At 37.9% G+C, this 26,737-nt stretch overlaps 2 protein-coding genes across 2 annotated transcripts in view; one reads left to right on the top strand and one right to left on the bottom strand.

The window, feature by feature from the left end:
- Positions 1–26,537, top strand: part of Ddc (aromatic-L-amino-acid decarboxylase) — a 51,131-nt gene extending 24,594 nt beyond the window's left edge. Inside the window, exons 3-13 of the mRNA XM_089231314.1 lie at positions 8,150–8,263; positions 8,426–8,545; positions 8,890–9,012; positions 9,150–9,293; positions 10,274–10,340; positions 10,451–10,545; positions 10,668–10,735; positions 11,068–11,158; positions 12,612–12,710; positions 12,863–12,964; positions 24,659–26,537. Of these exons, the coding sequence (XP_089087440.1) occupies positions 8,150–8,263; positions 8,426–8,545; positions 8,890–9,012; positions 9,150–9,293; positions 10,274–10,340; positions 10,451–10,545; positions 10,668–10,735; positions 11,068–11,158; positions 12,612–12,710; positions 12,863–12,964; positions 24,659–24,847 (1,212 nt within the window). The 3' untranslated portion in view covers positions 24,848–26,537. The remainder of the gene's footprint in view (positions 1–8,149; positions 8,264–8,425; positions 8,546–8,889; positions 9,013–9,149; positions 9,294–10,273; positions 10,341–10,450; positions 10,546–10,667; positions 10,736–11,067; positions 11,159–12,611; positions 12,711–12,862; positions 12,965–24,658) is intronic.
- LOC149087083 (uncharacterized) lies at positions 15,442–17,278 on the bottom strand. The gene is made up of 3 exons (XM_089231767.1): positions 16,813–17,278; positions 16,139–16,241; positions 15,442–16,098 (listed from the first exon to the last, which is right to left on the bottom strand). The coding sequence occupies exons 1-3, from the start codon at positions 17,276–17,278 to the stop codon at positions 15,672–15,674; spliced, it is 996 nt and encodes a 331-aa protein (XP_089087893.1). The 3' UTR covers positions 15,442–15,671.
- Positions 26,538–26,737: the final 200 nt, after the last annotated feature.

Here is a 26,737-nt window from a genome sequence, read left to right as displayed (position 1 = left end):
AACTCATTTTTGTAATGGCAATAAATTAGTTTTATAATCATCACCCCATATAATTGTACCATAATTTATAAATGAATAAAACCAAGCATAGTAAAGGTCTTTTAAGAAATTAGCGGAAACTTTCTTACTTATATAATAAAAATTATATAAAACAAAACGAACTTTTTTAAGTAGTTCATGAACATGAGATTTGCATTTAATAATAAATTTCTTCCATAATTTCTTAATGATAAATTTCGTAGCCTCATTAGACTTCCTTTTTACGGAGTAAGTTTAATAAATAATGATCGTGACACTCACACGGTTGGAGCTGACAGGCTAGGAAGATTCTCGTCATTTTTTATGTTTTTTTTAAGCTATAAATTCACTATAGAGGGGACCCACAAAGGTTCCAGAATAGGAACCCTGCTGCAGTTTTGGGGGGGGGGGGGAATTAGAAATGATGGCTCATCAGTAACAGCGGTAATATAAATCAAATCTGGCCTAGTTAGAAACGGTAAATTAATCTTGGACTATAAAATGTGGGACAATTTCTTTAAAAGCGGGATGTACGGAAAATACATTTTGTTCAGTGAACAATGATGTATGCCTTTTGTACGCGAAAAAAAAAAAATCAGGTTTGACAGGGTCACCTAGGCCAGTGTTTCTCAACCTTTTTCAACCCATGACTCCTTTGGACCACATTTTCTTCTCGTAGCTTCCCAGTCTTATCGAGGGCCCTACCTCTCATCTGAAACCTTTTCTACTTATTGAATCGAATTCAGTCAGAACTAAATTTTAACGAACAATAAGTTTTATAAATATGATCGATCTCTGGAACCATGGTCCTAGTACAGATGCACATTGAGGGGGATTCATTCCACCCAATAATCGAATTATATGTCTCTGTAAATGTCGGTTGTATACATGGCAGTCTCAAAATCATGGGTTCTCTGACAGTGATGTTCTGGGCCCATAATTAGCTGGTAGTATAACAGCTTGCATATTTGCTACTTACACTCGAAAATTATAGCACCAGATCTATTGCTTTTTCTATTCTAATCTATTTTTTCATTATATAGTTTTTTATTTTTGAAGTAATCAAAAAAATTAACACAAAAATTGGAAAAAAATTAATATGATATTTGGGAGTGTATTGAATTACAAAGTTTTGAAAAAATAGACTGAAAAGAGGATTAATACAAACCCGTATCTGGAGCTGCGTTCAATTTGCTTCTATATTTATTTTTTATGTAAGTATACGAAGAAAACGCCTGTTCAACAAGCTCCGTGCAAACAAACGGCAATAAAATCATTATGGCTTTTTTAGAAAGTTCACTGTATTCGAGCGCGGCGAGCCCAAAAACTGACCAGGTTCACCATTCCACCATTGAAGAGAATCTTCAGAGTGGTATCTGATGTGAGCTCTATCAATTTCTCCTTTTCTGGAATCGACAATGAAGCCGCAGTACGACAGCTAATGTAGTAGGAGGCCTCAGTAACTTTGACAGAATCACTTTTGACAGATTCAAAATATGTTTTCACGTTTACACGTGCACAGTACTTCATTTTGGTGTTTCAGTCAACTTCCGCACATATCTAGTTTTTAGCCACTGATCCATAGCGTAAATTACGTGAGTAGTAGGTGCTTGGTAGAAAAGTTGACGTAGAAAATTGTAGGAGTAACACGCACACGCCTCAATTCAAACACCCACAACAAAAGTTAAACACAACAAGAATTAATTAATTCCTATTCGTTTTTATGCACAGTCCGGCATCATAGGCAGAGATAGACTTGGAAGTCTGGGGGAGGCACGATGGGGGGGGATCATGGGACCCCCCTATCTCCGCCCATGGCCGGCATGTGTCAACAATCAAATCTAAAACGCCGAAGAAAAATGAGCCGAGAGGAAAGAGTGCGCGAATCTGGATCATAGGTTGGGGACGGCAGGAGGAGGAAAGGCCGATCCCCCCCCCCCCTTCCAGCGGACGCAGCCCCTCTGTTATAGAAGATTTTATTGACAGGGAAAGTCAATATATTACAACTGACAATATTGGTAAAAACCTCTACCTTCTTTTTAAAATTCTTTTTAATCTTTTGTAATTATTTTGTTCTTTTTTTAGATGGGTGGCCGCCATTACCATTTTCTTTTCGCGTACCCCCTAACAGCCTCCCCGGTTGGGAACCACTGGTGTAGATCATTGAAGTGACCCCGCGATACAGTTCTAGAGCACTTAAGCGATCCGTGGCACATTTAGGGATCCCTTGAGTGACATGTGGGATAGTTTTAGAGCACTTAAGCGGCCCCCAGTATAGTTCTACATCACTGAAGTTACCCCCACGGCACATTGACTAATTACTTAAGTGATCCCCGCGGCATAATTACGGATCACTTGAGTGATACGTGGCACAGTTCCAGAGAACTTAAGCGGCTCGGAAACATTTCCAGAGCACTTGAAGGATCCGCCAAACATTTAGTGATCACCAAAGTGGACTTATTAGGGAAAATATTAGTTCAGGTGCCCACAAAAACTAGCGAAAGGTTTTTTCTCGTTTTCGGCGCACCGAGAAAGATGCTATAATGAATGTTTCATATTTTATAAAGGTTGGTTGATAACGTAAGCATCATCCAAACCCCCTCCCCTCCCCCCCTGTCATCAAAAGTCAGCAAATCGGACCCCCCCCCCCCCATCGATGCTGATGTAATACTTTAATGATCCCATTTCCAGAGATTTTGGTGATTCCCAAAATTATTACAATTCACAAACATTTCCTGTAACTAGTTGGAGAAAAATCCCATACAGTCATGGTCCCTACATCCTGGAGCAGGGCCCCCTAGGCTGGGACATATGGCGGGCCCCCAGACCAGACTTTTCACGGGCCTTTCAACAGTGAATTTATAGCACGAAAAAACAAAAAATGATGAGAATCGTCCCAGGCCTGGGGTCCTGCAAGCCCTGCCCTTGTGGGGGCCATGCATACAGTATATTGATATCTAGTGCGCCATGCTTCTGAAAAATGCAACAAAAAACACCAATTTTTAAAGACTTTTTTTTCTCTTTGATCAAAAAATAAACAAACTCCATACGATAGTCTGTGATGCTTTATCACAAAATTCACCAGACAAATCACACATCCCGTCATCTTACTTCCACTTATTGCGCTCCCTTTGAAATGTAGTAAACTATTCTGTGATGTCAGATGATTTTTTTTTTTTTTGCCCCAAAACTAACTGAATTCTGAGGCCGGAATTTCGAAAGTGCTCGAAAAATATCTGAAGGCTGGGGAAAATAATACAAGTACTCGAAGAAATGTTCTTAAATTTAATTTCCTCTGTTCAAAAGTTCTTAAAAACCACTCAGAACATTCGCGGCGAAATAATAGCGTGAGAAACAGGAGCCCGAATTTATCTGCTTTCCACTCTCTGTGTCGGTAATTCGCCGTTAAAATTCGTGTAAATTCGTAAAGACAAGAATTGTGGAGAAACATTCAAATAAACACACATTTCAAAACTTAGGGATAAAGAAATTTCACCCCTCTGACGTTTCGTCTCCAGTACATTTCATCCCGGACTTTTCGCCTGTCCAAACCGTACGAGCGGTCAAGTGAGTGACTGACTGTGTGAGTGACCAAGTGATTTTGTGAGTGGACAAGTGAGTTTGCGAGTGATTGTATGAGTGGACAAGTGAGTTTGCGAGTGATTGTATGAGTGGCCAAGTGAGTTTGCGAGTGATTGTATGAGTGGCCAAGTGAGTTTGCGAGTGATTGTATGAGTGGCCAAGTGAGTTTGCGAGTGATTGTATGAGTGAGTGATCAAGTGAGTTTGCGAGTGATTGTATGAGTGAGTGATCAAGTGAGTTTGCGAGTGAGTGTATGAGTGAGTGATCAAGTGAGTTTGCGAGTGAGTGATCAAGTGAGTTTGCGAGTGAGAGTATGAGAGTGACCGGATGAGTAACCAAGTGCTTGACAGTATGAGAGTGACCGGATGAGTAACCAAGTGCTTGACAGTATGAGAGTGACCGGATGAGTAACCAAGGGCTTGACAATATGAGAGTGACCGGATGAGTAACCAAGTGCTTGACAGTATGAGAGTGACCGGATGAGTAACCAAGTGCTTGACAGTATGAGAGTGACCGGATGAGTAACCAAGGGCTTGACAATATGAGTAACCAAGGGCCTGACAGTATGAGTGACCAAGTGTCTGACAGTATGAGTGACCAAGTGCCTGACAGTATGAGTGGCCAAGTCGGTGACTATTTGAGTGACCGTTTTCGTGATCAAGTTAGTGGACGCATGAATCATCACGCTCACTTGGATTCTCATACGGTCACTCATTTGGTCATTCATACGGTCACTCACTTGGTCATTCATACGGTCACTCACTTGGTCATTCATACATTCACTCACTTGGTCATTCATACGTTCCCCCACCTCTTCAATCGGTCACTCACTTGGTCATTCATACATTCACTCACTTGGTCATTCATACGTTCCCTCACCTCTTCAATCGGTCACTCACACATTCACTCAGCCACTGATATGGCCACTCACCAACCCACTCACTACATCACACATGCAGTCACCTACTCACCCACTCATTTCGTCACGCGTAACTTTTAGTTCAGGGCAAGCGAAATGGAGGGGACGAAACATCGGGGCGAAATGTCGGAGGCGAAACTTCCGTATACCATTAACTCGTAGTTCTTTTAGTTCTGGGTATTATTACGGATATGACGCGCATGTAAATTCCTGTGTGAAGGTTTTCGAGTAGTTTTCCCACTATGCTTCAATTATCGAATTGGTTCTGCTTCTCAAGGGAATCAAATAATCAAAATTCCATGAACCACGAGCGACAAATTTTTCGAATATGCTCTTCATAAATTACAAGCCTTAATAGTTATTCTCTCGTAAATGCAAAATTGATTCGACATGATCACTTAAACATGAATAAAATAACCACAATTCAAAAGTTTACTTTGAAGTGAAAAATTTAAATAATTTGAAATAACATCACATTAACAAATGTTCGATCTCGTTCTATACCTTGAGTAGAATAATATGTTATAAAAGCAATATAAAAGGTCTTTGGATAGAGAGGTAGAGAAGAGGAAGAGAAAAAAAAAACATTATTAATCTCGAGAGCTCTCAAGGAAAAATCAAAACAACATCCGGGATTCCGGACTCCTGCTCATTAGGATAAAGCATTCGGAATAGTTCCGGTATTTTGCTCCAAGATGGTGATGTTCGTCGTGCATTTCAAGAGTTCGAAAATCGCTTGGGAACAACTACTTGGGAAATGAAGTAAAAGAATTTTCGAAGAATCCTCTACCCAAATTCTTAAAAGCTTTTAAAAGAATTTTGTTGTTGTTTTTGTTTTGGTAATGCATTAAAAGTGCAGCTCGCGCCTTTCTCTGTCCCTCCATCTTTTGAGATTCTTACAAAATTCTTAATAGAGAAATGTGAAAATATAATTATACAAGATTCTTTCCAGCTTTTTTTTCCTGTCTTTTATTTACGTGATAAAATTCAAAATACTAATGTTTTTGATCTTAGGAATTGTATCTAGGAATATCTTTGAAAACGCACGAAAATATTCTTGTAAATTAGTTGCTCCATTTATATAGGATTAAAATTTCTATCTTATACTTCTCATGTTATTTTTCAATTTTTGTGGATAACCGAGAGATTTTGATTTCACGGCCGTATTTGATCCTGATTAGTACAGTGTGATCGTACAGGATGTCCAACTCTTATCCAATGGCTATTTCCTGAACAGTTGGTTTTAGAGACAACTTATGAGAAAACAACAATTATAAAAAATGTTTCAAATGATGTCGCCCATCACCTTAAATGACGCTCAAATGAAAAAAAAAATTAATAAAAAAGTTACAAAATTTGAATTGTTATACGGCCTCACAGTCCTCTTACTATTAACTGAAAAATTATTGCTCTGTCTCTCCCGAGACCACAACAAAACATTTTCATGTTTCAATACAATACAATACAATACAATACAAATACAACGCCACAACAGGCAAATTGCCCAACGAGGTGGCTGACTTAAGAACATCATGGATCCCCGAGCCATTTTTTTGGAGGCCCTACCTACTACTGCTACACCACACATGCACCCCGCCCGCGGAACCCCCCAACGAATCGGTACATGCCGGAATGTGCGTGCACGTGTAGTGAAACCTGACGTGAAGTTTTTTGTTTCTCTGTAATGCTTGTTATGTGTAGTGCTGCCATCTGCCACCAGTTTTTCAAACTATGAGTGAAGTGTTATGATTGAATGATTTTATCGTTGTAGGACTGTTGCTCTCTGTGGCGAGACTTTTTAACGGGGAGATCGGCTCGCATTTGCGCCTTGAAGTTGGGAACCACAGAAAACCAACTTCAGCCGACCACCACTGTGGGGGTTCGAACCCGGATCCTCGCATCGCGAGTCCGTCACTATAACCACTCGACCACCACAGCGGCAAAGAGATATTAAAAAATCGGGGGAAAGAGTAGCACATATATAAATGAGGGAAAAGAGTGTTGTGTTTGTTGGTTCATGCTGTTCTTTCCCAAGTTATGTTTTTTTTTATAATTCAAATATCTCAATGAATATATTGCACTTGGAAACATGATATTTTTTGTTGAGCTGAGGAGAGACAGGGCAAAAATTTTCTACCTGGAAGTTAGAGTGGGGAAGTATAAAACTTTAAATTTTGTAACTTCTTTATATTAATGTACTTTATTGTCATTTGAACGGCATTTAAGATGATGGGCGACATCATTTGAAACATTTTTTCTAATTGAAAGTTGTCTCTAAAACAATGGTTCTCAATCTTTTGAAGTCCGCTGCCCGGTTAATTTATTTTTGTAAGTGGAACGCCCAGTGAAAAGTACACTAAATAAATACCAAAGCTGCATTAAGAGTAAACTTTCAAGCGGCTTTAAATAAATACAGATAAGAAAAAGGGGCTACAGCAGCACCTCCTAGAGATAGAAGGCCTCTGCACGCTACTCGTGACGCCAGCAAGTAGTCCATTTGCCTTCATAATATTCAGTTAAAAAAAAATTCCCCCTGGTCGTGCCACAGTATCATCGTTGTGCGGAAAAGAAATGATTGGGCTCAGAATTGGCGATTTCTATGCCCCATATCCAATCAACATGCGGTATTTGTGAGCCAACCAGAAGGATTATAGGGGCCATTCAAGTATTATGTCAGTAGAATTTTAGCCCATTTTGACCCCCCTCCCCCTTGTCAGCAAATTTTCGTCAGCACTCCCCCCACCTCCTCACGCATATTGGAATCAGATACCTACGCGCGGGGAGGCATAGTGGGGCTCATGCCACTCTCCCGATGATAATGCAAAAAAATATTTAAAAACAAATTTATTTTGGGAAGAAAGTACCTTTATATGTTATTAATAATACATAGAACACAATTTTTTTTTAAGAAATTCATTGCGACCCCCCCCCCCCCCAAGCCAAAAATGCCAAACACGGCCCACGGGCCAAATGTGGCCCTCGGGGATATCTGATGTGGTCCGCCACCTCAAACCTAACTTTGGTGTAAATGAACTAAGCGTTACATTTACAGATCTTTCAAGTGATTCGTGGAGCAATTCCAGACCATTTAAGTGGTCCGTGACTCATTTTCAGATTACTCAAGTAGGCCTTTGGCACGTTCACGGATCACTTAAGTGACCCGCGACACATCTACAGATCACTTGAATCCCCCACGGCACAGTTCCAGAACACTTAAGTTGTCTATGGCACATTTAGAGATCTCTTATGGAATGTGGCACAGTTTTGGAGCACTTAAGCGGCCCGCAGTGCAGTTCTGCATCACTCAAGTTACCCGCGGGACTTTCCCAGATTATTTACGTGATCAACGGCTTGAATTATCAATTCAAATTCATAATCTCGATGATAGTTCTATCAAATACTGTCATAATTGAAATATAGTCGAATCCCGTTTTAACGAATACCGTTATAGCGAAAATCTCGTTTTAACGAACACTTTTCTAATTCCTCATAAAAAATCTGGAATTCCTTTACAACGACCTTTTGTTATAACGAAATGATTTCTCCTGTCTCTTGGAGTTCGTTTTAACGGGATTAGACTGTACTGCATTTTATTAAAATTTTTATATTGACACTCACGTTATTTTTTAGATGACTCATTGGAATTCCCCTCATTTTCATGCGTACTTCCCGACGGCCAATTCGTATCCAGCGATGTGTGCGGATATATTGAATAGTGCTCTCACATGCATCGGATTCACGTGGGTAAGAAATGAGACCCATTATGTTGCCATAATGTCTCAATCAATAATTAATGAAACGGCACTTATTGATTCAAATGATGTCGAATGTCTTCGATAGGCATGTAGGTCCAACATAGAGAAAATTTCAATATTAAATCTAAAAGTAAATGTCTTTTATCCATAGATGTCTTGCCCTGCATGTACAGAATTGGAAATGGTCATGCTCGATTGGCTTGGCCAAATGTTGCAATTGCCGGATCAGTTCCTGTTCAAATCCGAAGGGCCTGGAGGTGGTGTCATACAGGTAAGAAAGATATGGTATTTTTAGGGTACGAACAATAGTGCACGGTTTCCGATTCTACAAGTCCTGAAATTGGTTGGAGCAATTTCATTGGTTGAAAACCTGAATTTCAGGATGTTTTTTTTTAACAAATCCTTGACGGTGCCGATTCGCGGTATCGAAAACCAACGTGCACTATGTTCTTACCCTTGGAGTCCTCGATACTACACAAGTACTATTTGATAATACTCGATACTGTACTCAATTTTAAATGTTTTATGTAATGCGACTTATGTTGGAGGAAAGAAAGAGCAATTTTTTTTTCAACTTGGTGCATGAAAGTGTCATCTTTTTCAAATTGTGTGCAGGGTACTGCGAGTGAAGCCACTCTGGTAGCTCTGCTGGCTGCTCGTAGCCGGGTTCTCACGAAACTTCAGAACGAAGACGAAGAGCACGGAATGGAGAGGCTCGTTGCCTATGCTTCTGATCAGGTTGGTTCCCGACTCGGTTTCTTATGATTTCACAAAACGATACACGTAGAGATAGATGCTTGATAAATTATTGTTGATGGTTGAATGCATAAATTTCTTCGTTAAAACTCTTCCAACTAATACTTTTCCGTATGAAGTCTCATTCTTCAGTGGAAAGAGCAGCTCTCCTCGGGGCAGTGAAGATACATTTGATTCCTTCAGATGAGAACTTGAGCCTTAGGGCTGATGCTTTGGCCGAAGCCATCGACGAGGACAGGAAAAATGGACTCGTTCCTTTTCTGGTAAACATTTACTCGATATCAATTATATTCATTAGTAGGGCTACAATTTCCATGACTTTGTATGTTAAATTTTTTTGCATATTTTACTACTTTTACGTGATAGAGCATAATTTAATGATTTTAAGCCATTATTTTGCATATTTCTTCATTTTCAATGAGAATTGTTTTCCACACCAGTCCTATATCCTCAAGATTTCTTGGGTAATTCCCCAAAACCTTCTTCCACTTTCCCCCCTAAAGAATAACATGGCAGTCAATTCATTTATCATTTATGCTTTGTGTTCAAGAAGTGCTGCCACCTGTCTTTGAATTCAGAAGCAAAAACTTAGTAGGTTGTTTTGCCTGTGTGTATTACAACATCAATACAGAAAAAGTCGAAGAAATACAAAAAAATATTTCGTACTAAACGAATTTTGTATTTACCAACAAAACAGTTGAATGATTATGTACAACGTGAAAAATACTGAATTCGTACTTAGTGAAAATTATATTGAGCAAGTTTGCCTTGGGTAGGTTCGACTATACATCCATTTTAGCATTAAGTTTTTAGATTAATTTGTACGGATGTTTTTAAGCGATAAACTTTTAGTCTGGTACAAAACTAAAATCATTTTTTAAAGAAAACTTTGTTACTGATTCTATGAGACGTTTATACATTTGACAGTTTCGTAAATTGAAGAATTTCAGTTCAAGCTTCTACTGATTATTCGAAATAGTTTTAGTTGCATTAATATTCCTCATTCATTCGTTCATAATTTCACTGAAATTAATTTTACCGGAAATGGAAGAGGAAAATTTTTTAGATCATTTTCTCGTTTTATAGAGCATATTTTTAGGTTTTTTAGGGCATGAATACATTTTTTATGAAGCATTTTCAAGCAGTTTTTATGTCATAAAAATCCTAGCCCTTATTACAAATTATAATCTTTTCTATCGAATTTCAAACCGAAATGAACACAATTTTACGTTTCGTTGGTTAGGTGGTGGCTACTCTTGGCAGCACCAACACCTGCGCATTCGATAACCTGCAAGAAATTGGTCCTGTATGTAAGTAGACGACTGTTGTTATCAATTCGTGTACGAATTTCAAAGTCTCACAATTATCAGACTGCGAGCTCTCATCGTTTTATTTTTTGTTTTTAATTAATATTGAATAGGTTTAAGAGAGAAATTATGGCTTCACGTCGATGCCGCATACGCTGGCTCCTCTTTTATATGTCCCGAGTTCCGACCTCTTCTGGACGGAGTCGAGGTGATTCAACCGAAGCAAATACTATTTACATTTATTTATTCACAAAACAATTTTATTCAGTGTTTTTGATGGATTTTTTCCTTGAAAAAGTCGTCACTAATTGATTCTCTCTCTCCATACAGTTTGCTGACAGCTTCAATTTTAATCCTCACAAGTGGATGCTCGTTAATTTTGATTGCTCAGCTATGTGGTAAATGTAGAGATATCTTGTATGCTTACTGTATTGCTTAACGTAATCTAATATCGTTTTCTGACTAAGAAATACTCGAGATAGTCACTTTTGGAAAGACTTCGGGGTCAAAGTTGAAACTTTATTTATTCTTCCATTCTACTAATGATAAACTTGGGCTCAATGAGAACCAATTGTAACATGTAAAATATCATCTGATTTGGAGGTGATAGTTCAAGGAAGTATCCGTGACATGCGGTTAATTAAGAAGAAAATATATAAAAATTAGAAATAAGTTTTTTTAGCGCATACTGTACAATCTAGTTCTTATGTGACTGATTTTACTTGAAAAGGGTGAAGAACAGATACGAGATTACTGAAGCTTTCTCAGTCAACCCGACTTATTTGAAACACGAAAAGGAAGGACAAGTTCCCGACTATCGGGTACATGATTATTTCTGTAACTCATTTATTTTTGCATGTCTTTCATCGAGAGATGGCACTATACAGGGTGTCCTGTAAGTGCTAATGCGACCTTTATCTCATCGACCACCTGTCGTAGAGGTGTGATTCCAATTTAAAAAATGCTCAAAAGGTGATCGAAAATTACCCTTCACCAGCTTTGAGAGTGATAATACAGTGCGTCACAAAGTAAAAATCTGAATTTTTATGCGGTAATTCCTTTACCTTCAAATTAGAAAGTTGTTGCCCTGTTTTTCCTGAGCCAACAGAAACAATCCCGTGTTTCTAAGTGCAATATTCGCCAAGATATTTGAATTCAGAAATCGGTGAAAAGTTGGGAAATGACAGCAAAATCTAACGGACAACGCTCTTTTTGTATTGAATACTTGGCACCACACATCCTAGGAGTGTCTGGTTTTTCAGGTTCAGGTCCTACATTCTTGAACGGTACTTTGATTTTCGATAGGACCTCAGACAAAGATTTTTAGCTGGCTCCTTATATTGACTTATTAACAAAATTGGTTGTCATTAATGTTGGAAAAATTTAATATCAATATCTAAGCCCCCCCCCCCAGCCCTCCCAGTCTTTCTGAATGGGGGGCATGGTCTTAACAGCACCAGGAACCCTCGAGAAAAGAGATTTATTGAGCCCGTCGTCCTATCATAATTGAAGTTCCATTATATATAATCTCGATTCAAAATCTTATTTCATGTAATAGACATGGCTCGTTATAACGTCAGGTTCTTTATCCGCTTGTACTACCCAGTATGTCCGTGCTCTGAGGCGGCCTTGCTTTCTGGACAGGGGATTGACTTGGAAGTCTGGGGGGGGGGCACGATGATAATGATGTCAATTCATATATACATTAGATCAGTCGACCCCACCTTTGACTCTGGGCCCCCCCCCCCGCCAATCCGTATCTCCGCCCATGGGAAAACCTTATCGGAAAGTTTTTTGTTTTGTTTTTTGACGAATCTGAATTCCAAGACTTTTAGCGGGCTAAATTGGATTTCGGTTTACATATGGAGCAAAAATGAGTTAATATATCTAAGCTTTACTCCCATCACATCCCTTCGCAATATTGAAGAGGGCAACAAAATTGTTCTCGCACCGGGCCGCTAAATGACCAAGTTCGGCCCTGCGTAGATAGCTCTAGCTATGGATGACACTGTTGTGTAAGATAAACGAAGAAAACTTCCTCACGCAAAACAGAAGTAAATAGAAATTGATTTCGGAGTTGCTAAGTCTCTCTCGAACTGACTTTGATATTGTATTTTCACTTTTTATATTGGATTGAATTTATTAATAAACGGATTTCTTTCAACATGCTAATTTTTTTCTCCTGCACAATTTTTGAAAATTTTTATTGATGTACACACACACGTACAGTATACATCATAAAGAATAAACATTTTTCCTTCTTTTCTACTTCAGCATTGGCAGATACCATTGGGCCGAAGATTCAGATCCCTGAAGTTGTGGTTCGTATTTCGAATGTATGGAGTGGAAGGAATTCGAGAGCATATCAGAAAAGTATATACGTATATTGTAAAAGTATATGTTGTACATACACAATGTGCAAATATAGTGTTAAATATTTGAATTCAATTTTAGTTGACTGTTACATTAAATTGAATTTCGTAAATTTAAACCAATAAAATTGTATATGTATTCTTATTTTCTAGCACGTGAAATATGCGAAGATGTTCGAAAGGATGGTTTCAGAGGACAAGATATTCGAAATTGTTTATCCAGTTATATTAGGATTGGTTTGCTTTCGGCTTAAGGTACTAGTCTTCTCTTTTTTAATTTGCAATTAACGTTTGAAAAATAATTGTATTCCTCCAAAGGTAGAAATATAATTAATGGTAATATAATAATTAGAAATGGTAAGTTTCACATGTACAAAAAAAAAAAAAAATATGAAAGTGGTGTTTAACGAGGTTTCTTAAAACCAGGGGTATCAGACGTCCTCCTTTACGAGGATATGCCCTCCTTTTTTGATGTCATTTCAATCGTCCTCCTACATTTCAGAAAATTCGCCCCTTTAGTCATTTTTTTTCAGGTTTTCAGAATTATTTTCTGGGAAAATTTTTTTCCCATTTTCCCATTAATTGTCATGAGTGTTTTTGTGGGGTTTTTTTTTCCAAAACGCATTGGCCAACAGCCGTTAGCTGTGGTGGTCGAGAGGTCATATCAACGGTGGGGTTGCCACAGTGGTGGTCGGCTGGAGTTGGTTTTCTGTGGTTCCCAACTTCGAGACGCGAATGCGAGCCGATCAACTCTGTCTCGCCACAGGCAGCAAGAGGCCTACACAACGATACAATTATTCAATCATTGCACTTCACTCATAGTCGCAAAACCTGATGGCAGCACCACACATAACAAGCATTACACAGAAACAGACTTAACAACACATGTATGCATTGCACAGCTTTCAGCATGGCCAAGGTCTTCTTTGACCACCTGCCGAAATTTCTTCATTGAGACAGAGAGCGTTGAGCCATCTGGTTAGGAGGAGGAGGCATGGTCCCCACAAGGGGTGGGCTGACAAGGCTCCAGCCCTGGGGCCCGAGACGATTTTCATCATTTTTTTCTATAAATTCATCATAAAGGGGGCCCGTGAAAGTGTGGTCGGGGGCCCACGAAAGATCCCAGCCTAAGGGCCCTGCTCCAGGATGTGGGGGCCATGGGAGGAGGAAGCCAATAGCCGTTGAAATTCCTAGAATATTTTTTAAGCGGCTAGTTGAGAGAAACTACTATTGTGGCCGGTTTTATTGGTCAGAATAGTGGCGCCATGTGTTGTGAAAATCTGAAAAAGTGAAGTTATTAAAGGTGTGCGCTTGAACGTCCTCCTTTCTGAATTTTCAAATCGAACTTAATTAAAACTGAACTGAGTGACGAAAACGAAAGTAAACTTATTGTATGCCTAATAAAAAGCTTTTGCCATTTAGTGACTATCAAACACAATAAAATATAAAATACTAGCTTACCCGTCGCGCGTTGCTGCGATCTCAGAAGAAAGGAAATTCAAGGAAACTCTCTCGTTATGATAACATTCAATTTGTATTGTGTCATTTTTATTGGAACTTATTTATTTTCATATGGAAAACATTTCAAAGCGTCGTTTTAATTCTATTTATGTATTAGAGTGCTTGTGGGTACACGATATTTTTTGTTTTTCCGTCGGGTGCGTACACGAATAAATCGGAAGGTTTTCCGACGCGTGAGCTGGACACATACAGTTGTCCATGTGAGAAGCACGGATTCTCCAAATCTAGCCCACACACTTGCAGCGATTGTTCTTGTGCTTTGTTGATGGTCATTGCAAAAGCGAGTCGCACCGGAAACTGTAAACGTTTGAATTCAAATGGCATATCTGTTGGGATCATTAGAATACGTGGCAACAATATACATCTATTCCCCCCACTGAATTTTCCATTCAAAACTGTAGCTTGGATGACATTATTCATCATCTTTGACACCGAAAGTCTTGTACCGTTGCAAAGTCGTGGTGGATTGATGTTTCGGAGAAGAATGATAGGCACGCCTATTTTCAATGTTAAAATGTGCGGTGGCATACCTACTACTACTACTATACCACACATGTACCTCGTCCATATTCCTCTGCGGAATCTCTAACGAATTGGTACATGCGGGAATGTGTGTGTACGTGTAGTGAAACCTGACGTGAAGTTTGTTTCTGTGTAATGCTTGTTATGTGTAGTGCTGCCATCTGCCACCAGTTTTCCTAACTATGAGTGAAGTGTAATGATTGAATAATTAATCGTTGTAGGCCTGTTGCTCTCTGTGGCGAGACTTTTCAATGGGGAGATTGGCTCGCATTTGCGCCTCCGGTGGCATACTTGGCAAATCGAGTGAATTCAAGAATTCCGTTGGGTAATAGACAACTTCGTCTTGGTTAATCGCAGTATCGATGGACTTGTACGTTGTCGCTTCGCCTGGTATTCCGTTTTGAATGCTGAAATTGATGGCATTGACATCGTTATTCGTAGCTGCTAATATAGCACGTGCACTGAGCCACTGATGATTTTTGTGATTCCGCGCGATATTTGGGAAAACCTTTTGAATCAATTCGTTTTTGGTTGATGTCATCTTGCAAAAGTTTGTTGGCGATGTGATACATTGTGTAGATCTGTCGATTGCCATCTTCCCATTCCCAATATCCAGCAATTGTTTTGCGAAACGTTCGGAGGATGCATCATTTTGTAGTTGAACACGCATATTGGTTTTCAAAATCAATTTCTTTACATGTCGCCATAGAACTGATGATTTGAGACATGCATTAAGTTCATCAGCGGGTGTTGAACGTGGTATAACTGGCAGAGTTTGTTGAAAATCACCAGACAATAAAATGAATGCTCCACCGAAGGGCTGTCCACTTCCCCTCAAATCTTGCAGTGTACGATCAAGCGCTTCCAATGCTTTTTTGTGAGCCATTGTGCATTCATCCCACATGATAAGTTCACATGTTTAGAGAACTTTGCCCATTCCGGAATTTTTGGTGATATTGCATGTTGGCGTCTCAGTGGTTTCCAAATTCAACGGCAATTTCAGTGCTGAATGCGCTGTTCGACCATCATCCAAAAGTGTTGCCGCAATTCCAGATGATGCAATTGCCAGTGCAATTTTATTCCGTGATCGTATGGTTGCCAAAATGATTGAAATGAGAAAAGTTTTGCTTGTACCTCCGGGCGCATCTATGAAGTACAATCCCCCGCTTTGATTTGTAATTGCTTGCATGATTGTGTCATATACAATGCCTTGTTCTGGAACCAATTTCGGAAGATTCTTTTCAACAAATGTACCCAAATCATCGACGTCGAAGTGTGTTTCACGTTGCATAAGCGTCATTTGCAGATGGATTTGGTGCACACATTCCCAACTGCGCCAATCCTTTGTTAGCGATTGACAAACATATATCCTCGATCGAAACCAACGCCTCATTATACACATTTGGTGTGAATTGCATGTCCGGATTCGTTGCTCGCAAACGACGTAGGATGTCTTCACTCATGTAATCTTTGTATTTTTCCCAAAGATCTTTCGGATTGGAGGGGAAACACGTTGTCAATATTATCGCTGCTTATTTGCTGTGATTGAGCAGTATTCGATGCATCAGCGATTGCTGTGTCCCAATGAGCATCGTTTTCAAGAAGATTAATTCTTGGCAAGCTTCTCGATAGGTCACACATACTTCATCATTTACTGTTCTCAGTTCTTGGAAGGATTTCGGTCCACGTACGTTAACTGACAGTAATCGCAGGTAAAAACATTCTTGATTGTTTGGATGAACTGTATACAGACGGCCTAACGCGTCGGACGAATATAAATTCGGATGTCCTTCAACTGGTTTGCCCTGTTTACGACGTTGAAATTTTTTCGCTGATGCATTCAATGTGTAGTATTTTGGCACTTCTGCGTAAAGTAGCATTCTCTTGCGAACAAATCATCCGTGCACAATGAGAAGAACGCAGTTAACGTTGTTTGCGGTGGCGAAAATGCCTTTGCATGTACATTTTCCGTTGTAAAATGCACAGCTGTGTATGAACAACTGTTGGATGACGTTCATGAATTGGAAATGAGAAAAGACGCCAAACAGCTTCATTGCTACTAATGTAGCATCCCAATTGATATCGTTCGATTTCATCGATTGGTGCAGATGCATTTCCCTCTCCAAAAACTGCTATATCGCTTCCTTTGGTGACATATTTGCAAATGTATTTGATCGATTTCACTGAATTGCAATACTCGACATTGATGTGTGTTTTGAACGTCTTTGAGAGTAATAGTGAATACGGCACAACCCAACGATTATCGACTTCAATGTCATTGTTGCGCACTTTTAGAGTGATGAATTTGCCACCATCTTCAGTTGATCGTCGACGATATTGTGGATATCCATCATTTCCAGTGATAGTTTCGGCGTGTAAGTCTCTTGGATAGCGTTTCGTGCATTTTCCATCCTTCATGCACGGAGAATTGTTGATCGTGCCACATGGACCATGAATCATGTTTTTGGTAATGACTTCGAATAAGCCTGGATCAATGAGGACATCTGCTTGCTGAGATGACTTCATCAATTTTGTCTGGTGTAATTTTGTCGATCAACCAAATCAAAATGTGTGCATGCGGTAATCCTCTTTTCTGCCATTCAATGGAATACATCCAACTGCGTGTCTCCCCAAAAACATGATGTATAACAATTAAATCCATCACAGATTTCAGTTTTTGTTTGAACTCACGTGCGATAATGTCATGACGATTCGAAGACGATTATCCAGGCAACAGAAGTTCTTTAATTTCATCCCGCGTAGGATTGCACGTGAATGTTATGAAAAAATCTGGACCACCGTATGCGCGAACATAAGTCATTGCATCTTGTGAGTATTCATGTATGTGCCGTGGGCTTCCTGTGAATGTAGCTGGCAGTATGACCATTTTCCCCAGTTCATTGGGATTACCATCAGTAGCAATTGCATCGCGTAAATGAATATATTCTTCTGAGCGCAGTTTGGTTTGATTCAATCAAATAAAGGGAAGTCGTTTGGCCTCGATTTTTGCATACATATCGACAATGTATTGATGGAACAATTGCCGACATTTCAAAATGTGATTGTCTGGGTTCTCACGAATCATCAATCGATATGAATAGTAATTCGTGGCATTGACTTTCTTATTGGTCTCTTCATGTGGTTGTGGATTTCTCAAATGATATCCATCTTCTCCTTGCCAGAATAAAATTCGATATTGCAATGCATCGTATGAGCGATGAGTTTCGGAGACTCACTGAACATTACCATCTCTGATGAAGAACTATATCACGCGAGTTAAATTCTTCGCTAACTATGACGATCGCCACTTCATTAATTGTTGGTGCGTTGTATTGTCTTTCGTGTTGACCGGCTGGTGTTTTGTCATTCTAATGACAACAACGTAATCATCAGCTGGCATTCGCTCAAGGGCCGTCCTGAACAGTCGAACTAATTCGTTGTGTTGATCGAATAAATTTTGAATAGCAGCAACAATTTCTCTCTCTCTCTATTAGTGCTGGTATTGAATCGACAACGTTGATCAACTTGTTCATCAGTGGTTCCCATGAAATAAATTTGGAGAAATTTGTGATCTGAATCCGGCAGTGGTAGAAGTGATCCAGCACGATGATAAATTTTCCCTTGGACTTTGAACGTTGGCATGTAATTGTCACGTATGATTTCTGTTGCACCGAACGATGTCATTTGGAAACATGAATTGCACTTGCGTATGTTTGCCAAGAAATATTTCGACTGGCTTGTGTCACCTGATACCAACGTTGATAATGGCTCGGGTGGTAAATGCAATTCTGGCAATTTCACTTTCCCACCTGCGCAGCACATTCCTGGAGTTTCATTCTTGAATTTCAATGCACGGCAAAATTCACATAACTTGTCCATTTTTCCAATAACGACACTTCGATGAAGACTGTAATCATAATCAACATCGTAATGGAACGCAGCAAGATTCAAATCAGCGTGCAGGGTCCATCTGGATTGAACATTGCGTTCTCGATTGGTTCCCAGTCTTGCTCTTCGTTGGTCAATTGTTTCATTCGAACGGGCTTGAGCAGTGCGTACTCGATCGGCTTCCAATATCGATTCTCGTTGCTCCTTCGTTTGAGAAGAACGGGCTTGAGCAGTTTGTATTCGAACAACTTCTAATCTTGCTTCCCGTTGTTCGTCTGTTTCTGAAGCTCGTGATGCCTTTTTCTTTCGTGTTTCAGATGTAGATCGACCAATCGATTTCCGTTTGGGGGGGGCATAACTACTACTTCACCAAACACCAACTCTGGCCATATCGCAATTTACTGCCATTAGCGAGATGGGTTGGAAGTGAAGGCGCTGTCTATCGGTGGTCGCCTCGAGTTCGTTAGGGAAAATATCTTATCTATATCCTCCCTTGGGTTCGAACCCGGGACCCTGACAACAACCTTCACGATGGTAGACGAGCATCTTACCACCATGTCACTTGGGCACTGGGGGGCATAACTGTCGACTATGCTCGCAAATTCGCTGAAAATAAATAATCCTAAAAAAAAAATCGAATAAATAAATGGAAAAATTCCTGGATATGCCACACAGTTCGTTATAATGATAACGAACATAATGATCGTAACATGATGAATGGATCCTGGGCCCCCAATAATCTTTTTCGGAATGTTTATTTTGGTTACTGTGGTTCTCAAAAAATGCGTTTCAGACATGCATATGCCTTTACGATTGTTTGCCTCTTCTTTAATGCTGTTAGTATAACAGTTTATTCCTTTGTAATGGTTTGTCACTTTTCCAATCCTCCCAGTAACTGAAGAAAACCTGGGTAGCACGGGGTATTATTGCTAGATGAACATGATAGTCATAATTAATTATTACTCCTTTTATGTTTATAAACAAAATATTTATTGACACCTCAACTTGATTTCTTCGGAAGTTACTTTTTTCGTACTGATTATCTTATTGTTGTATCACCAAGCTCGATGATTTTTGTTATATTTCAAATATTTCTTTTTTTTTAATAAATCAATATGTGTATATAATACATAATAATCAAATATAATATATAAATCAATAAAAAAATGATTTAAAACTGTTAAATAATGAGATTCACTGAGAAGACATTCATTACAAATAAAAATTCCAACTGCCAGGAACAATGCTAAATTTTATAACTTCCGATGCCGAGTTGGAAGAGTATGGAACAAATTACCACCAGATCTCGTGTGTTCATCTACATATCACAGATTCTGTCACTCTCTCAACGCTTCTGATCTTTCAACATTTTTAATGTGCTATGCATTTTAGTTCATGTCGGGTTTTATTGGTGCATATATGCTTGTTTTATTTATATAACTTTTTTTTTTCCATCAGTTCTATTGATTATTTCACTTTGGAATTACATGTGATGATTTTTTATTTACTTTTCTTTGTTTTTTTTAAATATATATATATATATATACATGTATTTTATTCTGATTTATATATTGAATTTTATTGTGTAAACATGTTTATTTTATTGTTGTTTTGTGTTCGGGGATTTTTTATTTTTTTTATTTTTTTATTGGCGTCATCTTTTATGCATTTTTCTCTTTGTATATATTCGTGTGTATGAATGTGTACTGATGTTCCCTGCCGTCTCTTTCCAATTTTATTGATTGTTTGAATAGTGCACCTGTGGAGTTAGAGCCTACTGGCCTTGCACAGGTTTGTATATAATAAATAAATAAAAAAAAAAATAAAATAAAATTATAAAAATAAAACAAATCGCCGTTGTCTAGCACCAGCTACACAACTATTTCAGGAAACTACGACACGCGTGCCACCTATCGTAGGATAGATGTACTATGATAGAAACCTTCCCGGGAGTATACTCAACAACTTCCCAAAGTTTCATGGCGATCGGATGAATAGAGTAGTAATGCATAAAGGACAGACAGACATACATTCGTTTTTATATATATAAATATAGATTATTTAAGTATGTGCTGCTATCTAGAGGCAATATTTTCTAAACTTGAGATCGAATATCGGAAGAAATACGTGAATTGATTATGATACAAATCAAAATATTAAAATATATATTCTTCATTTTAATACCTTCACCCTGTATTTTGCAGTGACTTTTTTTTACATTTCGATATTATTTTAAATGAATATATTTTAGAATAAATAAATATATATTTCAACGAATTTGAGAATTTAAATAACTCTATTTTTTGATTCGTTAGATTGCATTCTAACGAATAATAAACAATATCTGTAGCGCCTATTGATAGGGTAAGTTTTCACCATCTTACGGAAAATCTAAAAAAAAAAAAAGGAATTTAATAGTTTTCTGTTAACGAGCCTTTCAACGGCCAATGTTACCAATTGGAAACATCGGTTTTATTAATTAGAAAAAATATTTTTCTTACATGAAAGCACTTGGTTTTTTTTTCCTGAAGGCATGACATTCCAAACTTAATTGACAAAACAACAATTTCATTCTTTTCAGGACTTACGCCATAAATTTAATTGATTTAAATCACCTATTTTTAAGGAAGAATAAAAAAATTTTTGTTTTGATTTTAATGTTGTTTCTATATATGGATAGATAGATAGAACCGCTCACAACCCCGGACTGATGCAAGCACCTTACTTCCGTTACCTCAAAAGAGGCAAAGTTGCGTCGGAAAAGTTAACAAAGGTTTATAGTGGTGGCTCCCCTTGCCCCGTGCTCGCAAGTTTCGAATTACTCGCGTCGTTCTCCCATGACGACAGCCATCAACCAATGCAACATACAAGCCATTTGACAAAAATGAGTAACTGAATCCAATGACTAGGGAGAAAAATTGCACGTGCGCCCAGTGGCACATAAGGGCCGGAGACCGCAGTCTGGGATTCCGAAAGAAATGTGGAAAAGACTTGTGGGCAAGAAAGAAGAAGAAGCCGACATGTTGAAGTGGGAGAGCTTTGAGAATGGTCAAAATACACAATATATACAAATTACATATATACAGCTCCTCGACTGTGACGGGAAACGAAGAAACAAAGCCTCCGTCCACAGTGCTGAGCAGTTTGGTTTGCCTGTCCTATTACAGAATATGCAATATATACACACACACACAGAATGCACACAGAGCCTGCACTGCAACGGGAATAATCAAACAGAGCCTCCGTTGACAGTGCTGGGCATTCACATTTGAATTACATGCATACATTATTTACTTAACAAAAATTTCCCTTTTTTATACTATTGGGAATGCACATAAACATTACTCTATGAAGGTAGTATTGGATACAAATATCACCATGAGCTCATACAAATATATATTCAAGGTTACAAAATTACTATCATACTATAAAAGTGTGGCGGGAACAATCAAACACAGACCCCGTTCACAGTGCTGGGTGGCAGCGATCACATTTCAATTACCCACACATATTTACATAATATACTTATATAATGTACGCTATTTACATAATATAAATTTCCCTTTTTATAAAAACTGTTGATACACATAAACATTTTTATGTACGTCACATATTCACAACAAATGCCATAATGAGCTCGTACAAATATTCAAGGTTACTAAACCACCATCATACTATGAAATTGTATATACAAAAACATTATAAATTATACATGGTGTATTACTTAAATATTATGGTTTAGGAGCACAAGTGCTAACGCACTGTTTGGTGTTATGGGGTCCAGTGATGAATAGCAGGAATTTTCTTTGAAGAGAGTCTACTTTTGTTCTTAGTTGTTGTTTAGGATCACCGAACCATGCGATAGCACCATATGCTATAATGCGGATGGCGACATGAGAAAGTCCAGAAAACATACAAGAAAATTTTTTTTTCATGAATTTTATCTTATTTTATTTTATCAATCCAAATCTTAATTCAGCCGGTAAAAGGTTTTAATAAGTTCCGTCAAACGTGCTCGTATTATCGAATCAAACTTCCCCATAGGAAATAATAAAAACTCGGATAATTCGTTCCACAACTATTCATTCACTTAAAAATGAATAATAAAAACAGCATTCAATCAATGATAATACAATTAAATATCATGATAATACAATACAACACAATGATAATACAATTAAAAACTATATCATAAAATAACACCCTAAATAAACATATAATACAATGTAAAAATATATAAATTTGTAAAAATAGATAATTTTTACAAACTTACCGTATTTTAACGTGTATAAGGAACCCCCATTTTGCTAAAAAATTTGGGTTCCGGAAATGAGAAAGGTTTCTTATACATGAATAGCATTATAGATGTATCTATTCAACTTTTTTTTTTCCAAATTCTAAACCCAAAAAAATCAGGGGATTTCTTGCACTCGAGGGTTCTTTATACACGTTGAAATACGGTGCTTTCTGTAAAAGACGAGAGAGAGGAGGACTATCTCTGTGTTGTTTGGCAACTTATTCTTTTTGTGTGACTTTGAAAAGAACTTATCCAATGACACTTGCTTTTGCCGCAGGATTTCTCGGAAATGAAAATATGTATTGTCATTGCACAGATTCATTGCTCGCACTGCTACAGCTTTATTTGATTGTGCAAAATTTTGTAGAAAAGAACCAGGGATTCCACATTCTATACATCTCTCTCTAATATCATTTGAAAAGTGAGGGACTTCTCCACACTCCTGTCTTCCTCAGATGAGATATCCATGAACTTTTGCTGTTGCGTGAGGAGGAGATTCAACGGTCAACTAATGGCCATGTTATATAGCTAGTTCTTGAATATCATCCTCATGCACTTTCAGTAAGGACTGAAAGAAAAAGTCAGGACCCAAGAAAAACACTCTCTTCGACAAATGTCGGCTCCTGTTTATGAGCTAGCCCCTAAAAGACACGTTCAGTAATGCAATCAGCAGACAGTTTTCTCCAGGCAGAATTTAAGAGCTTCAGCCGCACATATGCGTGGTTACAATCCTACATCTAGTTTCGTATCGACAACGCCGAACAACGCCAAACAGTTACGCTGGCACGTGTGTAGTACCGTCTTAAGAGCCTCACGGACCAAGTGATGTTTCTGAGGCCCTCCCCGGCAAATGTAGACGCTCACTCTCGAAAATTTCAAACAGATCTAATTTTCGTGAGGCTCTTCTCTTGAGGCACCCGGGATGTTCCCGGGTAGACTCTACGTTAAGACGACACTGCACATGCGTTCATTTTTTCGAGTGAGGCACGCTGAGCGGAGACGGTGGGGGAGAATATTACCCATAATTCCGGCACGACTCACTAGGTAGTAAATTGCCCATACATGGCGATAGACCTGAGTTGTGCTCGGTTTGAAAGAAAGAAAGCTCAGTTGTGATAACGTGAGAATAAATAAACAAAACGCAAAATTTTTGCTCGTTACGCGAATCGCTCGTTCACCAAAGTTCTAATGTATAAGAAACAAACATATTCTGCTAATCATTGAGGCTTGCATGAGAACAGGGTGGATGGCATATGGCATGAAACTGATCGCAAAGATAACTTTTCACACATCTGCCTACTACTCTCTATTCTGGCCTGTTAATGATATCTAAATTGTAATAATAATATCATTTGATCATTTTTGTCGCACCACGGTCATTTTCTGCACACGAGGGCTAATTAGACCGGGACCTACAATTTATTGCCGATTCCGAACGGCAGGCTTGTTTTTCATACTCATCGAGAGGTTGGTGCGCTAACACCTCGATGGGGGCCTCCCTGCGGTAGCAATTTTCGCTGCGGTCAAGTCGCCTTTTTTGTTGTACCCCTGTGTCAGGAAAGTTTTCTAACAAGGACGAACTGGGTATCGAACTCGCGACACCTCTAAACATCCTTTGGTACTTTAGGCGAGCATCTTATCGACCGGGCTACCGCGCCCTAAAAATAATATTACAATTTAGTAACTTATTTTGTCCATTTTTTTTTTAAATTTCTGCACAGGGTCCCGATAGCCTGAACGAAAAGTTACTGAAGACGATAAACGAAAGGGGTAGGATCCACATCACTCCAACCAAATGCAAAGGACGTTTCATTCTGAGGTTCGCCATCTGTTCCAGGTTGACCACTGAAGAGGATGTCCGATTTGCTTGGAAGGAGATCCAGCTCGTTGCCAACCTCATCAAGCAATGATATAAACATCAGGACAAAGAGTTGAAAACGGACTAAAACACTTATATGCTCATTTTTGATGTGACTTTTATTGCTTTTTATTACCCCGCTTACAACGGTCCAAAAACCATATCCACGTATGTTTGAATGTTGGGTGAATGCATTCATTCCCAAGCCTTTACGTGTTCGATATTTTTAGGTATCACTGCCAATTAGCGTTCATTTATTTGCAATTAAAGACAGTTTGTTTCTGAGCTTAAGATTAACTCTATTGATGTTTTGAATGTATTTTTAGAGATGAATTCTCATATTTAATACGAAATACAATTACATAAGCTATTTGATTGAAGTTTTTATTTCTCAGCATCTCTTCAAGAAAATGTATTAGTTATTGAAAAATTTAGGTTCCTTGCAATTATTATTATGAATTTTTCTAAAGGAAAAAGGAATTTTTTAATATAGTTTTTAACAAAAATGTCTTTGAATATAAATTCTAAAACAGTATGGTTGTTTTAGGTATTAAAATTTTTCAATTCTTTTTTTGCATGATGACTTTTTATTGATGGTAAATTCACATCATACTGTAGTTGATGATCCATTGGCTATAATTATAGTGTAAATTAATTTGATTTTTTTTTGTATTGTAATAACATGCAGGAAAAGGATTCAAACATATTACATGGAATTTTCACACTTCTTTCTTGATCAGTGTGGATGTGCAACTGCGTATAACTTTATAAAAATGTCAACTGAGTTTTATATTTTACGGTAAATGTGATCAATCTGTAATTATATATAATAGCCGGTTATTATGTATACTTAACCAATCATCTTGACAAGTTTGATAAATTTATCACTTTTACCGGCAAATATGCATGGTAACCAAGTGCTGTTGATAAATTTGATAAATAATTGAAATTTATCGCCTTTATCCGCGATTATTCATAATATCCTATTGGTAAATTTGATAAATATGAACCAAATTCCATATGATTCTAGTATGAGTCGGACCCGATATAATATAACAAATTTTAAACACGTCCCTTGGGTGTTATGAATAATTGCGGTACAAGTGATAATTTTTTTTAGTACTTATTAAATTTACCAACGACGCTTGGTTATAATACATAACCTCCGGTAAGAGTGATAAATGGCCCACAGCCCAGTTATTAAGTGCATTTTAACCGTTTATCCACAATTTTTTTCATAAATAGTTTTATTTTAATATTTAATTATTTTTTTCGTTAGCAACAAATCTATTCAGTGCACTAAAAGGCTATTCAAATACGCCAAAACACGTTACAGTAGGCCATTATAACGCTACTTTATACTAAAAGACAGTTTTTAATGGGTAAATAAATTTCATGTTAAAATAGCCTGTTGCTATTAATAGGCTTATTTTAACCCATTAAGCTATTTTTGTCTATTTTGGCCTATTATGAAATACTTTTTTTTAAAAAAAAGGCATTTATTAAGTCTTTTTTTTTGTTTTGTTGATGTGGGGGGAGGGGACTACAACAATTTTAAGGTCATCTGCCCTTAAACTATTAAGATGGCCCTGAGAAGGTGTGACGACGTATTTACAAGAGTATCGAATGTATTCATTATCGATATGTGTTTATCATAATTTTAATGCAGCTTTCCTTGTCAAGATTATTGTAATAAATGTATCGTTTCGTTGCGCTGATGTAATAAAATAATTGAAGTCTGATGTGTTTATAATTTTCAAAAATTTCAAAAATTATTTCAAAATTTAAAGACAAGTTTCATGGCAAAATTTAGTTTTCTTTAGTTAAGTGTTGTTCTTTGGTTTTCTTTTCTTAAAAAAAAGAGAAAATGTAGTCTTTTTCTTTTATTGTTAATGATCATAGAAATAGGTTTGCCAATCGCCGTCTTTTTCATGTCATTTCA

The sequence above is a fragment of the Pholcus phalangioides genome, unplaced genomic scaffold (assembly GCF_987345545.1).
Source record: "Pholcus phalangioides strain wild (caught in Gottingen) unplaced genomic scaffold, Ppha-v1.0 ptg000004l_1, whole genome shotgun sequence".
Taxonomy (NCBI): Eukaryota; Metazoa; Arthropoda; class Arachnida; order Araneae; family Pholcidae; genus Pholcus; species Pholcus phalangioides.
Note: the sequence above shows the minus strand (reverse complement) of the source record. Positions and strands in the feature narration are given on the sequence as shown.

What these genes read in the sequence shown, in the direction of transcription:
- LOC149087083 (XM_089231767.1), bottom strand. Translation starts at nt 17,278, where the DNA reads ATGAAGTCATCTCAGCAAGCAGATGTCCTCATTGATCCAGGCTTATTC. An exon ending in TCAATTGGGATGCTACATTA is followed by an intron (nt 16,242 to 16,812) that starts GTAGCAATGAAG and finishes CCAATCCGAAAG; the next exon opens with ATCTTTGGGAAAAATACAAA. An exon ending in CCAAATGTGTATAATGAGGC is followed by an intron (nt 16,099 to 16,138) that starts GTTGGTTTCGAT and finishes TCAATCGCTAAC; the next exon opens with AAAGGATTGGCGCAGTTGGG.